General features: G+C 46.7%; 1 protein-coding gene across 8 annotated transcripts in view; it reads right to left on the bottom strand.

The window, feature by feature from the left end:
- Positions 1-15,497, bottom strand: part of SERGEF (secretion regulating guanine nucleotide exchange factor) — a 180,331-nt gene that overhangs the window by 119,888 nt on the left and 44,946 nt on the right. For 4 of the 8 annotated variants that reach the window (XR_016508308.1, XR_016508304.1, XM_090263453.1 and 1 more), the window contains exons 9-10: positions 10,923-11,089; positions 5,102-5,255 (exon numbers count right to left, since the gene is read on the bottom strand). Coding sequence is in view for 5 of the 8 variants with exons in the window: in XM_090263453.1 (XP_090119579.1) it covers positions 5,102-5,255; positions 10,923-11,089 (321 nt within the window). In the remaining 3 variants the exon portion in view is untranslated. The remainder of the gene's footprint in view (positions 1-5,101; positions 5,256-10,922; positions 11,090-15,497) is intronic. The other 4 variants (XR_016508319.1, XM_090263437.1, XM_090263457.1 and 1 more) reach the window with 1 other exon arrangement.

The raw sequence follows: 15,497 nt of genomic DNA, 5'->3' as shown, positions 1-15,497 counted from the left end.
TTTCCCCACACTGCTTCTACAGCTCTCTGTTCACAAGTCCTCAGCTCTCACCTGTAGGAGATTTATACTATCAATCACATCCCATTTAGAAAGCTGGAGGACTCTGTGTCCTCCCTGTTGTCACATTCCAAGTCCACAGCTTGAATGCATTCTGGGTACTTGGTAAGTGCTAATGGATAACGAGGAACACAAAAATCATAAAAATGATTCATATCAAACTCCAGCTCCCTGATAACTGACAATGATTTCCAAAGAGCCACAAGACCTGAACACCCATAGAAGGCTGGATATGACAAAGAAATCTACTAACATAACTTACATTTGTTTATTGCTTCATAGTTTGTAAAGTGCCTTCACATCCATAACATCATTCTGACAACCACTTGGAGAAGAAGACCTAATAAGTATTATTATATATGACAGATGCAAAATCTGAGACTTCAGGAAGTAATGTGGTTTCTCCAAGAATCAAAGCCATGATGTAAAGTCTTTTGATTCTTCCAAGTCCTTCCCCTATTTGTTGCTCCTTCATGCAGACTCTATCCTCAAATAATGTGTATGCTCCAGGCTATTAATAAAAAACCTTACCCCAAAGGGACCACATGGGAAGAAAACCACAGAGAAGATACTCAAGAATGGCTACATTACCTCTCTGGACAGAGACAGTTTCCTCCCTCAATCCTGGAAGTGCTGGCTACAGTGACGCACACACTTCATTCAGTAGCCATGAGCAACTGTCCCCAGCCAGCTGGGTCTCCTAAAGTGGCACCTGGGAGTAGGCTCCCACCATGCCTACTGCTTTTCTTCCCCTTCCACTTCTGGCACCTCTGAAAAGCCAGAAGCTTCACCATTGGCAGCTGCTCTTTTTGCAAAGGCACCTCTGATTCCTTCCATTTCAGCCTCCCCCAATCTTGGATGATGCCAGGCACCCAGTAAAAAGTGCTCCCTTCCCAACAGCAACCTGCAGTGTTCCCACAGAGAGAACCAGTGCATCACAGAAGGGAATTATGTAACCATGAAAACACTAACTTCTTCTAGTCATAATTTGGTGGTCCTCACACGAGCTGGCCTGCGATCTTGCCATTCTAAAGGCTGCATCCCAACAAAATGGCAAGTTCTGCTTTCTTAGCCATGACAACAGCAATGTTTCCTCTTTATCCTCCTCCAGGGGTACCTACCAGGCAAGGCCGCAATGGCTCAGGACACTGCAGGCCAAAAAAGGGCTAGAACTAGATGGGAATAACCTTTGGGGAAGAGGGATGACTTACAGGGCTGGCTCCTAAGGCAGCCCTCTGCTACAAAGTACCAAAGGGGCCTGGTCTGATTCAGGCCAGTGCCAATACCAAACAGGGCCTCTGAGCAGGAAGCTCTGAGCATCAACCACCCTCAGAATTAAGCAGATGTGTCCTACCGGGGGAATTAGCCATTCAGAATAAGGTCCCAAACAGTGACCAGAGGTCCAGGACACAGAGTCCAGGCCCCAGGAACTGGGACTGGCAAAACCCGGTCTCTGTTCAGGGTAGGGTGCTTGTGCAAGGGGAACTGGCAAAGCCGTCCAGCTGTCTGGATGGGGCCAATGTGGGAGGAAGAGTTGTTTCAGAAAGGCACAAGGAAGGCCAGGATTCATCACAGCCAAGGAGCCAGGCCTCCAGCAGCCCAACAAAGTCCAGATCTGGGCTCTCGGGAGGCTCAAGGACAAGGCGGGTAGAGGGAAGGTGGAAAAGGGCATCTGGGAGAGTAGCTCAACAGAGCCAAAGAGGATGGTGGGTAATGACACCAAGCCAAGAAAAACACAACAGAGAGAGGAAAAAAGAGGCAGGTGTGTCAGGCTGAATGGCAGGAACTCTGAGATGAATATGAAACACCATCCTTGTTATCCTCTGGGGGATGGGTAGTAGCTGTCCATGGAGCCAAGGGCAAAGGGAAACAGAAGAACCAGCATGTGCAGAGGCCCAGAAGTACCAAACAATACAATGACTTCAATGGCTTGGTATGGATGAACTGCGCCATGCAAGAGAAACACTGGTACAAGGGGAGGCTGGATATCATGACAGGGGTGAGAGCAGGAAGAGCTGCCTCTAACAAGCCAGAGATTTTGCACTTCATCCTGGATGGGAAGCCATTAAAAAGTAAGGGCATACATTCAACCCTATAACCATTACTTACTGAGCACCTACTGTGTGCTGGGCCTTAATTAAGGTGATGGGCATACAGTGGTGAACAAGGTCAGCAATGATCTAAACCTGCACTCTAATAACTCATTCTTTGCATACTGGCTGTGAGGATTATGGGTTATGTGTTTCACCTGTCCCTCGAGGGCAGAGGCTGGGCCTTATTCTCCAAAATATGCTACAGGCTTGGCTAAGTTTCTTCCATGTAGTAGGTTTTCAATAGGGTTTATCATTGGAATGAATGTTTCCTGTATTTTCTAAGACTCTTTAGGGGAAAAAAAATAGCATAGCATGATCAGATTTATATTTCAGTAGATCATTTTGGCAGCTGAGTGGGGCAGCTAGAATAAGGCCAGGCTAGAAACAGGCAGTCTTCAACTAAGCGGCTGTCACTGTAATTAGGCAACAAATATGGGGGGCCCAAGCCAGAGGAACAGGGGTAGAGATGGAGGTAGTTTTAGTTCCCCAGCCAACCGATTCAGGCACAACTCACTCAGCCTTCACAGGCCTTGCATTTCTCTCATCAACCCACTGCAGCCTCCATCAAACCCTCATTGACTTCTGTTCGCTCACTCTAAACATCTGCATGATTTACTTCCACCCTGGAATGCCCAGTTTTCAAGGTCAAATGCAACAAAAGACAGCTGGACAGCTCCCGGGTGACCCTGGGTGCGGCCTAGGGCAGTCGTAATGCTGCAGAGAGTGGTGCTGACACATGAGGTCACAAGGACTTGAAATCAGTGCTGATGCGTTTCCTCCGCTGCTGAGAGAAAGCAAGCCAGAGGCGTCCTTGCTGTCAGTGCTGATGCTACCTCGACAGGAACTCAGGCTCTCCGGCACTGCGTGGAGACAGGCTATGGATTACCAAGCATCCGGCCTCCACTGTGTTCACTGGTTCTGATTCTAAGAAGTGTTTACCATAAGATCCAGGCTGGTTCTATGTAGCTCCTAAGATGCCAAGTGATTAAGACAAGGCAACTCTGGTCCATACTTAGAACAAATTCTGTATCAGAAGCATAGAGTGGCTTATATGTTATGAACCCGATTATAATAACTCTTTTGTACAGTACTTTAGAGTTTATAAAATTGATTATTTATCTTACTTGCATCTTATTTGCATAACCCTGTGGGCAAGGTAAAACAGATGTTATTACTCCCAGTTGGTAGATGAGAAAAGAAATGGTTGGAAACGTTTTCACTGTCCCAAAGTCATGTGGATTATAAGTGACAGAGGAGCAAATCCAACCCAGGTGTCACCCCACGTTCAATACCCTGGCAAGCACTATGGCTTACCACAACTGTGAGTTAACTTCACCGTCCCAGTCCTCACTGAGGCTATTCCTTTCCTCCTGCTTTCTTCATATGATACTGACCCAGACTGAGTCTGGAGAGAACGACCAGGTCTCCATCAGACCCAACCGCCACCTAGTGAGAGCCAAAGCCAGAGCCCAGGCCCACTTTCTGATCAGAACTGTCCAGAGAGGAAGCCGTTGGTGTACAGAGCTCGCAATGAGAAAGATGAGGGCCCTGAGCGCCGCAGCCAAGTCCCTGTTCCGCCATGTAGTATGCAGCACCGAGCTCCTGACAGCTTTCTCTTTGAACTTCAGTTTCCTCTCCCCTAGAATAACGGAGGCAACATCTGCCCTGCCCACGACTCAGGGTCAGAGCCAATAGCAATGTCTCCTTCTTTTTCAGGCAGCCACCAGACTGTGCTGGACACCTCCCCACACGAACCTCACCACGCCAGCAGACAGTCTGGCTTTCAGCCGAACCAGGAAGACTTAACCCACCTAACAGGAGCACTCACACTTTTTCCAACATGCCTCTGCTGATCATTCACTTTGTACCACGTCCAGCCCTAATTATAACAAAGATAAGCAAGACAGCGTCTGCTCCCAAAGAACTTCAAGTCTGATTTAGAGATGGGCATAATGATAATTACTGCATTACTAAGAAACGCTGTGTTACAGCGGTGGGCAGCAGCTTGGCCTTTTCTTTGTGAATTCTGGGCACCTCGCACTGAGCATGGCCTGCAGTGGGAAGCAGTAAACATTTATTGAATCAATAAATAAAACCAAGATATAACATGATGACAAAGAATACACACGCTTCAGTGAAGGCATTTCTCTCTCCCACCATGAACTTCTGTCTCTGCATATCCTCTTACTTTATTCCTGTGCTGAAAGAAAAGTGTCCTTCCTTCTGGTCAGAACTAACCCATCCACAGTGATTTCAACCCTATCTCTCACCTCCTTGGGGGCCTTGCTCAAGCTCCCTCCCTCCCTTTTGCATCTTTACTCAAGCTTTTTCTCTTTCTCTCTCTGATCCTTTCTTGAAGTCTCCGACACACTTCAGTCCCCACCCAAGCTTACAAAACTAACTTGAACCAGGAGCTCCTTTCAAGGGCCTCAGTTTGTTCTCACCCTCCTCTGACCACGAATCTCCTGAAAGGGCTGGTCACACCTCGAGCCTGCGTTTCCATCACCCTCTCATTCCCTGTGTCCCTGCTTCGACTTCCACCTCAGCTTCTCTCAAAAGTGACACCACACCTCCCATCACCAACCCCCATGGCCTGTTCTCAATCTTCAACCTCCCTGACCTCCCTGTTGAAATTTCCTTGGCTTCTGAGACGCTGCAGTTCCTGGCTTGCCTGCTCCCTCTCTTGTCAATACGCAGTCTCCCTCTGGCTGCTCTTCCTCTGCTTTCCTCTTCATGCAAGTTCTTGCCAAGACTCCCCTGTTACTTTACATTAGCTCCCTTGAGGACTAATTTAATGTCAACGCTTCCAATTTAGGAAGCCCTCCCAGTCACCACCTCCCACCCTAACCACCCCGCCACCCCAGCCCTGCAGAATCCAGCAGAACCACAGGGACTAAATATAAGAGAGAAAAAGTCCCCAAGGACACATGGAAGGGATGGGATCAACATACTTCCATTGTCAGACTCTCCCTTACAGCCTTTGTCACAGTCTGCTTGTCCTGCCGTGAACTTATCTGAGCCCTGCGCTAGCTCACAAGCCCCTGAGGCAGGAACTATCCACTCTTCTCCGCTTCCCCACTCGGACAGACAGGCAAACATAAGCATCTGTTGAATAAAAGAAGAAAAAGCACAGATGAATATGCATGAAAGCGCTTGGTAAATTGTGAAGTGCTAAAGGACCGACCATAAAAGCCTCGTCATCCACAGACTTTGTAAGAACCGTCTGGGTTGCCTAAACACGTTACAGGTTCTGTTCTCTGGCTCTGCAGGACATCTGACGCCCAAATGCCTGAAAACACAGAAATGCCTGTTCCCCTACTGGCCTGGGATTGCAAAGTACAGACTGTAAGGAGAGAGAGAAAAGGAGCAAGAGAGGGCCACATACCTCCAATACCATTCCTTTCATTCATTGTTAATTTATTCAGTCAGGGAACATCTACTAAGCACCCATGAGGTGCAGGGAATTATTCTAGGCACTGGGAACACAGCCTTGAACAAGACGGCTAGGCCCTTGCCCTCCTGGATCTTGTATCTCAGTGAGAAGAGATGATAAATATAAATAAATGAGGAAATAGCAGGTAGCAAAAAATAAGTGCTTCTGCATCATATCCTTTTACCACCTCTTTCTAACAACACAACTGTCTGGTGGCTCCTCCTCTCTTTGGCGTGTTCACACAGATAAATCCAGTCCACTGCTTTGAGGTCTGGTTTGGGTTATTTCTCCTGTTAGGTCAGCAGCTACAGCACAGAGGTGTTAGCCTTTCTAATCTCCAATGAAACAGTCTTTGGGTGGACACTGCTCCCCACTTTGGGGAGGCCTGTACCACCTGCTGCACCTGGAAGTTTTGGGCTGCCTGGGCCCATGGTCTCAGAGACCTCCTGCTCCTTGAAGCACAGCAGTGATGCCGCAATTACTTAGCAGAGAGCGACTTGGAAATGCTTGTTCAGGCTGTTTTCAATTCTGCCAGAGCCCTCCAGACTCAGCTGATTGCTGGTGGTAGGCTTCTGTGTTATTTAGGGCACCCAAGTCCCACAGTCTTGACACAAACTTAAAATTAGAAATGCATTAAATATAGGAAAGAAGGAAGGTCATTCAGGAAAGGCAGCCTTCCGAAGGAGCTGCAGGACAAAGACGCCCTGGAAACTTCCAGGTTCATTAATGGGTTTTACACCACATTCAAGTGGTATTTCTCCTTCAGAAATAACACTGTGGAAAGCGTAGGGGACTGGCTCAGACCTCAGCGAACACAGCTGAGTGAGTGACTCTGCAAACTAAAAATAGCTTCTTTCCCACTCATTCTGACAGATTTCACTTAGACCCTGTGCACAGGTTGATCCTCCAACAAACAGTTTTAGTCCTGCAGCAAAAATGAGGGCTGATGGCATTTGGACTTGACAATTACCCAATCCCTGGTTCAACTCATGTTTTATTTCCGCGTTTCCGGCTCCTGCTCCAATGGCTGCATGTGTGCACACACGTGCGCGTACACACTGAGCTCCCTCCCTGGGACTTGGTGCTCCTTGCCCAGATGTGGGCAGAATTTAAACCAGCAACATGACTCAGGGCCATGCCTACAGCCTGAGCCCAGAGCAAGGCCCTCAGAAACGCTGAGAATCAGGCTGCTTGCCTCGGGTCTTCTCCTAAGTCCTGGCTAGCCGCTCTGGGCCTCAGTTATGAAATGAGAGTAACCATTCCTATTCTGTCCTGTTGCACAGCCTCACACTGGCATCAAACAAGATCACATATGTGAAAATTACTTTCCTTCAGACAGTAGTCCTAGCGGAACGACGGATGGTGGCGAAGGGGCAGGCTAGACAGGTGGCCACTGCAAAACTAAGCCGGAGCCCTGGAATGGGCAGGATCCTGCTTGTGCCCGGGGTTAGAGCAGATTCAGATTCACGGTTTTTGTTCATGCTGTCCCCTTTGCCTGGAATGTCCTTCTACCTTTTCTAAACTTCTACTCATTTTTAAGAGCCCCATTCAAACAATATTTCTTTTTGTTAGTGTCCTCAGAATAAATCATTCCATCTTCACTGCTCCCTTGGCCTGTCTAATATCCCTCTAATAGCACTTTTCACTCTGGATAGGATTTATTTATGTACCTGGAAGCTCTTGCGGAGCAAAGACATGTATTCTTTACCTTTGATTCCACCTCCCCACCCACCACCACTGTGTGGCTGACACAGGTGAGCAGGAAAGCTGGGTCGGCACACACAGAGCCTGCAGCGGGTGGCGGGCGGGGAAGCCAGGGAGGTAGTGTCACCAAGGCCTGCCTGCCCCTGGCAATAAGGGCAAAGCCACAGAGATGGGAGTCAAAACCAAACTGCAAGTCCAGGGAGGACCAGGTGAGAGCATCAGACTAAGTCCCAATGACCTAAACTGGAGCAGGAGGCCTTGGGGACAAGGAACAAGGGCAGAGAACAGAGACAAGGCGAAAAGGCAGAGCAAAAAGCTCAAGCAGTACTGAAGCCCGGAACTACTAGATCAGTTAACATTCCCAAATGTTCACACTGGTTAACATGCCGAAGTTGAGCCAGCAGCTAGGGGTTAAGTGATCTTGGTGATGACACTGAGGGACTGCAAGGGCAAGACTCGTTACAAATTAAAGTAGTGATCATTTATATGAAATAAGAGTCACAGATGGAAGGGACTCTTAGCTCTGTAAGAAACGTTAGGAATCACCTGGTGTAAGGTCCCCAACCTACATATGGGGGAACAAAGGGTGCAGGAGGAAAGGGGGCTTGCCCAAATTCAGTAAGTCAGGGCAAAACCAGACCTAGAGCTCAGGTCTTCTGACTCTCGATTTAGACCTCGTCCCTCAGATGCTGCTCCCCCCGCAGTCAAGCAGGTCTCCTGATGGGTCCACGAACACACCAGGTACCCGGCTCTACCTGCTTCGGGGGAGCCCCGACGTGCCCACTAAGCGAGCACAATCACTGCTGCCCAACTGTAAAACACAGGCTTCCGCCTTTGGAATTTAGGGCCAATATTCCACAGGAGATGTGCAGGTAGCAGCGCCACTTCGGGCTGGGAAAGCAAAAAGCTGCCGCGGTGCATGCTTGCTGCCAAGGAGCAAGCAAGGCTGCCCACACATGCTCAGACGTGCATGGGGAACTAGTCCTGATCACCGTGCTGCCCCTGGGATTTTCCAAGAGTGGCTAGAAAGGCGCGATATCTAAGGCAAAGCTGACGGTGCGTGAAACATACAGTCTACACCGCTGTGAGAACATGAAGGGAAGGTCCGCCGGGTCCAGAATCTCAGTCTTTCTCAGGCAACAGATAAGACACAGCTCAAAGGAAAAATAATGAGACTCTCGGAGAATCAAAAACCCTGGATCTCAGCCTTCCAGAACTTTCATACAGGTGAAGATACACATGTAAAAGGCCATATGCAATTTTACTTCATCTGTACAAAAAAAAAAAAAAAAAAAAAGAAATTTGAGCTTCAAGCACTTCAAGTCCAAGTCCCAGCCACATTGTTTACCTACAGTGGGATCCTGCGCCAGCGACTTCCCATTGTGAGCCTTTGTTTCCTTATTTATATAAAACTGTGCATATAACCTGTGCTCAGGTTTACTGTGAAGATGAAGTAATGTATAGGAAGCATTTAGCACACTGCCTGGCCCGTAACAACCACTGGGTAACATCATGTTTATTTGCTTTCTTTTGTTCACAGGAAGAGATGCTTACATCACAGTCCAACTCTATCTACCAGTGCTTTCCCCTCCTGCCTGGCTGTCCCTCTGGACCCTTCTGGGCAGATATCCAGCCTGAGGCCCCAGCCCAGACAGCTCACTCCTCCCCCAGTTTATCCCTAAGACATAAAGAAGGCAATTGATCAGGAATCATCAACTCAGTTCAAGGCTGTTCCTGTCTCCCCAGGTGTCCCTGCACCTCCCTGGCCAGGCCCCTGCCAGGATAACACCTTGTCATGTCCAAGGAGAATGGGGCTTGGAATGGCATTCAGGCCTGACAATAACTCCTAACAGCTTATAGCTGCTCACACTGGCTTGGCTCTGGGCCTCAGGCAAATAGATAGGTCAGACCTGGACATCAACAGTGGAGATAATTCCCAGCCCTGGTTTACCAACAAAAAACAACCTGGAGTCTGAACCTGCAGTGAGAGCAGTGAGTATACACACCAGCACACCAAAGGCTGGAGCGGAGATGGAGGTAAGCTCTAAATGAAGCCACCACAGGGCCCAAGCCGACTCTTCAGGTTGCCCCACTGAGAAAAATCACATCATTGTCAGGCTCTTGGACTATATGTTTGCACTGGCCATGTCTGTCACAGTGCTGCACATCATGGCCAACAGAATCCAGAGAAATATAGCAGAAGTCATGAAGATGCTCATGCTTTTGCCCCTGCAATTTCATCCCCACAACTATATCTTTAAGAAACAATTAGAGTCCACCACAGTGCTAAAAATAAAAGAAAGAAAGAAGGGAAGAAACGATCTCAATGTCCAACACTCAAAGAATGCTTTGGAAAATCCCAGAACCTTCCAGCCATGTAATAGCCATTTCAAAGGATCTTAGAGACCAAGAAAAACAAAGCAAAACATTTGTGATAAAATAAATAAAGACAATACAAAACATTATAAATGTACATGTCTATATACAAAAAGAAATGTAGTTGTGTAAGGGTGGTAAGATTATGGGTGTTTTTATTTTTATTATTATTATGATTATGATTATCATGGCCAGACTATCTTTGCAGTGTTGTTTAGTGCCTTTTCAATTAAAGAAAAAGAGAAAGCGAGAGACAGACAGACTCAGCGCAGCACTGAGGAAAGGCCCAGGAGGGCCCGGCTGCAGTGTGAGGCAGAAATGGAGACCGTCCTACATGCCCAGAAGGAGAGGGCCAGGCAGGCCCTGGGGGAAAGGGAGCCCTGTAGGTATGGACAGGGTTGTAATTAGTCTGATGCTAATTACAGAAGTCTCACTAGCTTATTAATTTTTTGACAGACTCTGAATGAAGACAGAATTCCTTTATCAAGTCAGCTTGAGCTCAGAGGCACATTTCCTGTGTGGCCATCTCATTCTCCTCAAAAACCAAGCCTTTCCTTTCCTTTTTCTTCCTTTCTTTCTTTCTTTTTCTTTATTTTTAAGAACAGTAGTAAAGTAAAATTTAGTAACAGAAACACACACCCTGGAGAAATTAAGACTCCTGCCTTAACTGTAGAAATTTAAGACATTTCAGGGAACTACAGGGGCCTGAATAAACAAATAAACTACAATGTTTTCTACACTGGGAAATATAAACAGAAGCACAAAAATACTTAGCTCAGTATAAAGGCCCCCTGATCAGGCTCCACCCCATCCTTCTAATATCACCTCACATTGGCCTCCACAGGCACCCCATGCTCCAGGGGTCCCCCAAACACTTTCTTCACTTTCCTATCCCCATGACTCTGTTTAAGCTGTTGTGCCTGCCTAAAAAGTCCTCTTCTCCTACAGCTGCTTACTCCCATCTGACCCATCCTGAAGGCAGAGCTCAAAGCCACGTCCTCCTCGAAGCCTAACATAATCCCTGCACCCTGAGTTCATTACTCACTCCTGAAGGAACCCAGAGTACCTGGAACCTCCTGGATAACTGCCTTTTCTACCATATTAAACTACGAGCAACTTGAGGCAAGTACCCTTTCCAGATTCCTGCATGGAACCGACCATGATGTCTGGAATTTACGCACACAGTAGGCGCTCAGACAGCGCTTTGCTGAAAGACAAGGAAAAGAGATGCATTACATCTTTGGAGAGTCACTTCCTACCTCAGTTGCTCCTGTTAAGCAGCGCAGAGATGAAGGTGTGCTCTTCTGTGGTTTTGGGCAGGGGAGGGGTGAACCCTGCTCTTCTGGTTTCCAGCCTTCAGGAGACTCCAGTGTCCTCCCTAGTTGACCATAGTCTGCTCGGCCCCAGGTAAACACCTTGCCATTTTCTAAAAACAAACATTATTTGAGTTAAGGCTACATTCCACAGCTCTCATGGACAGGCATGAATAACAAAAGAAAATGTGAACATTTATTTTAGTACCAACTACTATATACCAAGAGCATTCCTATCTACCTGTAAAGAAAGCATGAGTAGCCCTGGCCAGATGGCTCAGTTGGTTGGGGTGTTGTCTTGTACATTAAAGTCTGTGGATTTGATCCCTGGTCAGGGTTGCAGGTTCGTTCTCTGATTGGAGTGTGTATGGAAGGCAACCAATCGATATTGCTTGATGCCTCTGTCTCTCCCCAGCCCCCCCACCACCACAACCACCTCCTTTCTTTCTAAAATCAATAATAAAATATCCTCAGGTGAGGATTTAAAAAAAAAGAAAGAAAGAAAACACAAGTATTCACATTTTACAGGTGTGGAAAACTGAGGTTCGGAGAGGTGAAGTACCTTGCTCAAGATCAAGTAAGTGGGGAGCAACAGAGCTTGATTCCAACAGAGACTGATTCTAAAGCCCACGGTCCTGCATTTTAACAGATATGGACATGACACAGAGAACACCCATCCACGCTTCACGGCCCACCACCCTCTCTCTCCCCACAGCCTCTGTTCTCAGGCTGTCCTCTCTCTCTCACCCTCTTCAGGGCCCCCATCAGCCACCCCAAAGCCCCCAGGCTCCTGACCTGCCCCATAGCACAGCCTCGTAGGGCCTTACTCCAAGCTCAGTTAATGGCCAGTTTCATGTGTTTCCGCCTCAGTGTAACATCAGAGGACCTTTCAGAGTCTATGCGCTTACTCAGAGGAGCAATTCTAACAGTCCCCAGGCAAGTGTCTCTGTGTGCTAGGGAAGGGAGTGCAAGAAGGAAGAAAAGACAAGATCGTTTATAGCCAGAAAAGCATTCAGTTCCCCAGATGCACCACCTGAGAAGCTGGCCAGTGCTAAAGATGATTGAAGAAGATGAAGTTTGGAAAAAGAGAAATGGCCTTTCTTCTCCCAGATAAGAGAAAATTCACCAAATTCATTCAGTTGTACCAAGTGCCACACTTGTTATTTCAACAGAAATGCAAACTCCAATGAGGCATAGATTATTAACAGATTCCCTGCAATAAATATGCATAACCATGTGCGCTGTATAAATTCTTTATACATGTTTATTTTAACAAAGAAAAGCTTTGCTTAAGAGACAAAACACCAAGTAATGCATATTAAATTCTAGACAAATCTACTACATACTCTGTGTTTAGTATCAAAGCTTCATCTGGCCCCACATTCAACATATGGCTTATAGTGTCAGCTAAAAAACAACCACAGACTCACAGGGGAAATGTCAGAATATTGCAGGGATACAGGGCTCTGCAGGGATACAGTTCTCAGGATCAGTCTGCTCCCGGACACCAGCAGAGATACCAGGAAGTTCACAGGAACCCAACTTCTGAGCTTCTTCAAAAAGGGGGCAAAGTCTGGGCAACCCATGGGGTAGCAGGAATATTACAAGAACTGCAAGAGGGTCCACTCAGACGTACTACCTCATGGTCTACATGTGCTATTGTTCCTTTTGTCTTGGATGACCTTTCCTTATGTTACTCATATGATAAACAATGGCTCAACCTTACAGTCCAGTTCATGCACCATCAGATCTATGAAACCCTACCTGACTCCTTAGTTCTACACAGAAAGGGTGACACCCACCTCCTGTGACCCATCTCTATTATTGCACTCATCAACTACTATGTTCCCATTTAACAATTGATAAAATTAAGGTTCAGAACAGTGACCAGCCCAGGGTCACAGAGCTAAGCCACCCCTCCTGCAAGCCCATGTTACATCTCTACATTAGTTATTCAAACTGGTCCACATCACTAGGTAACCAACCACTCCACACTCTTCCTTCATTTCTTTAGGATTAGACCCCCCCAAAAAAAAACCATGTGCCCAGGACCCAAAAAGCATCCAAAACTGGCAATTTGTCTCTCTACCTGAGCTGGCTGAGACGTACAGTCAGACCGCCCTAGCGGAGAGCTTCCTAAGCAGCCAGACAAAGAGACTGTGATTTCTTAAGTGACCCTCCCATTCCTCTACTGGGAAAAACTGGCAGGTTGCTCTCTGAGATTCTACAGGAGAATTGCGTTATCACAAATCCCACAATGAATCCTTTCTCATCAAGTAAAACATCTTAGAACCGTCTCTGTTATTGATTATTGATGTCCAAGACAGGCAAGACTGCCAGAATATGGTGCTACCATTATTACATCTCCAATAGCAATTCAACCATTCCACTTACGTAGCACTTTTCACCTTCAAAGTACTTTACAAAGATTAACTAATTAATCCTCATGCTCTCTGGGGAGGCCATAGACAGTCTATTAGACACAAGCCCAGAAACCAGGCCAGTTTGATGTCCAGCTTTTGGTCTCCAGGCTGTTTGCTCAGTCTAGGGGCCCTCCCTAAAGCTGCTTCCCCCCAAAGTACACTCTTGCATCAGAAAGCTCACTCACAGAGGACGGGGGAGGCTCTTCTCTTTTTTCTTTTAAACAGACACTTACTGACCACCTCCTAGGTGCTAGCACATTCATAGACACCCTCCTAATTAATCCTCATGATAATTCTGTGATGTATATACATGATTAAGCTCATTTTTCAGATGAGGTTAAATAACTGACTTGGTCAAGTCGAAACAACCAGCAGGTGGCAGAATCAAGATTGAAACTTGTGCCTCCTGACTGCAGGACCAATAGGCTATTCGAGGACAGTACAGCCGCTGTCACACACTGACGGCACCTGGCTGATGCAACAGCGTTCTTACAGTGTTTGAGGAGGGGGAAAGCCCAGATTAAATGGATATGTTCTGTGTACCATCCAGCTTTCCTCAGTTCCCAGGAGGACATGCGGAACTCAGGACTGTAAGTACTAAACTGCAGGCATTAAACACAAGGATTATGATTTTAGGTCACCTGGAGTAAAAGGAAATAATAAATCCACACACAAAAGATGTTCAATCCCGCACTGCAGATAAATGTCTGCCTCAGGCTGAAGCACACCATCAAATCTAGGGAGGTTCAGATCACAAATGTAACAAATGAAACTTTTCCTTAAAGAATTATGTATTACTACGATAAAACAGAGATACATTAATATCATTCAAAAAGTATAAGTATGTGTCTCCAGATAGATGATAAATGACAAACAGATCAAAATAAAGTCAGCAAGCAAAACCTAATTTAAAGGCATGTCCATGTGAAAATTAACAGAACTACGGAGCCAAGAAACGTACGTGGCAAAAGATCCCAACTCCCACTAGAAAACAGCAGGGGCCAAATGAGCGGTATCAACAGCAAATGCCTGCGGAGCTTGAAGGAAGCATTTCAAGCTAGAATGATCCTGGCAGGCTTGATGGAGCCAGTGGCGTTTAAGGTGAATTTCTGCATGAGAAAATGAGAGAAAAATCTCTAGGAACAGGAAGAGGGGAAGAGCAATGACAAACATCAAAAGGCACAAGGTGGGCCAGGTGGAGAGCAAGTGAGGATCACGAGGAAGGGGGACGGGGAGGGGACTCAGCACTGCCAGGCTGGGGCCGCCACAGCGCAACGCCAGGCTCCGGGTCTGGATCCCAGCTTCCAGACCAGGGATCCCCAAACTCATTTGCTTGCACTCCCTTATCAGTGAAATATTTTTAACATACCACCAATATATGTATATTTATTTATTAAAGTATGTGCATGTATTATATTTATAAATTATAAATGTACCCTTACTCAAAAATATAGTGTAAAGCATACTCAAAAAGTCCAAAATTTAAAAGAATGAGATTTTTTTTAAAACATGTACTAAAGCGAGTCAGTTTTCTCTTCCCATACCCTGCCAATTGGGTCTTGCATGCTCACCTTAGGGACTACTGCTAGACAGACAGACAGACAGACCATGAGGAGACTGCAGACTTTTGAGCAGGGGTGGAGCCTGATGAAAGGAATGTTCTGGAGTGGTACACCTGGCAAAGGATTGGAGGGCTCCGGTAATAATAATATTCATAGCCAATACTTCCGTAGCACCTTTTCTGTGTCATGCACTGTTCCAAACATTCTCTATATAGCATCCTGTTTATCCCTCCAACAACCCCACGAGACAGGCACTCTTACCTGCCCTGTTTGATTGACAAGGAACAAGGCACTTACCTTGTTGTCAGTGGTAGTAAGTGAAACGGGAAGGAAGAAAGGACTCTCCCCTACAATAACACAGTCTAAGATGCATCAGGACTGAAAGGAGGGTTGGAATCACAGGGAGGGCAGAGGGGAACAAGTAAAGATTTGCAAGGCTTGGCACCCACTTAGATGTGAGAGGAAGGGAGCAGGAGACAAACCCCACTCTGAGACTTCAGTATTTCCCGATTAGTGGGAAGGCAGTGACACCATGA

This window comes from Furipterus horrens, unplaced genomic scaffold, assembly GCF_987537825.1.
Source record: "Furipterus horrens unplaced genomic scaffold, mFurHor1.1.pri manual_scaffold_2, whole genome shotgun sequence".
NCBI lineage: Eukaryota > Metazoa > Chordata > Mammalia > Chiroptera > Furipteridae > Furipterus > Furipterus horrens.
Note: the sequence above shows the minus strand (reverse complement) of the source record. Positions and strands in the feature narration are given on the sequence as shown.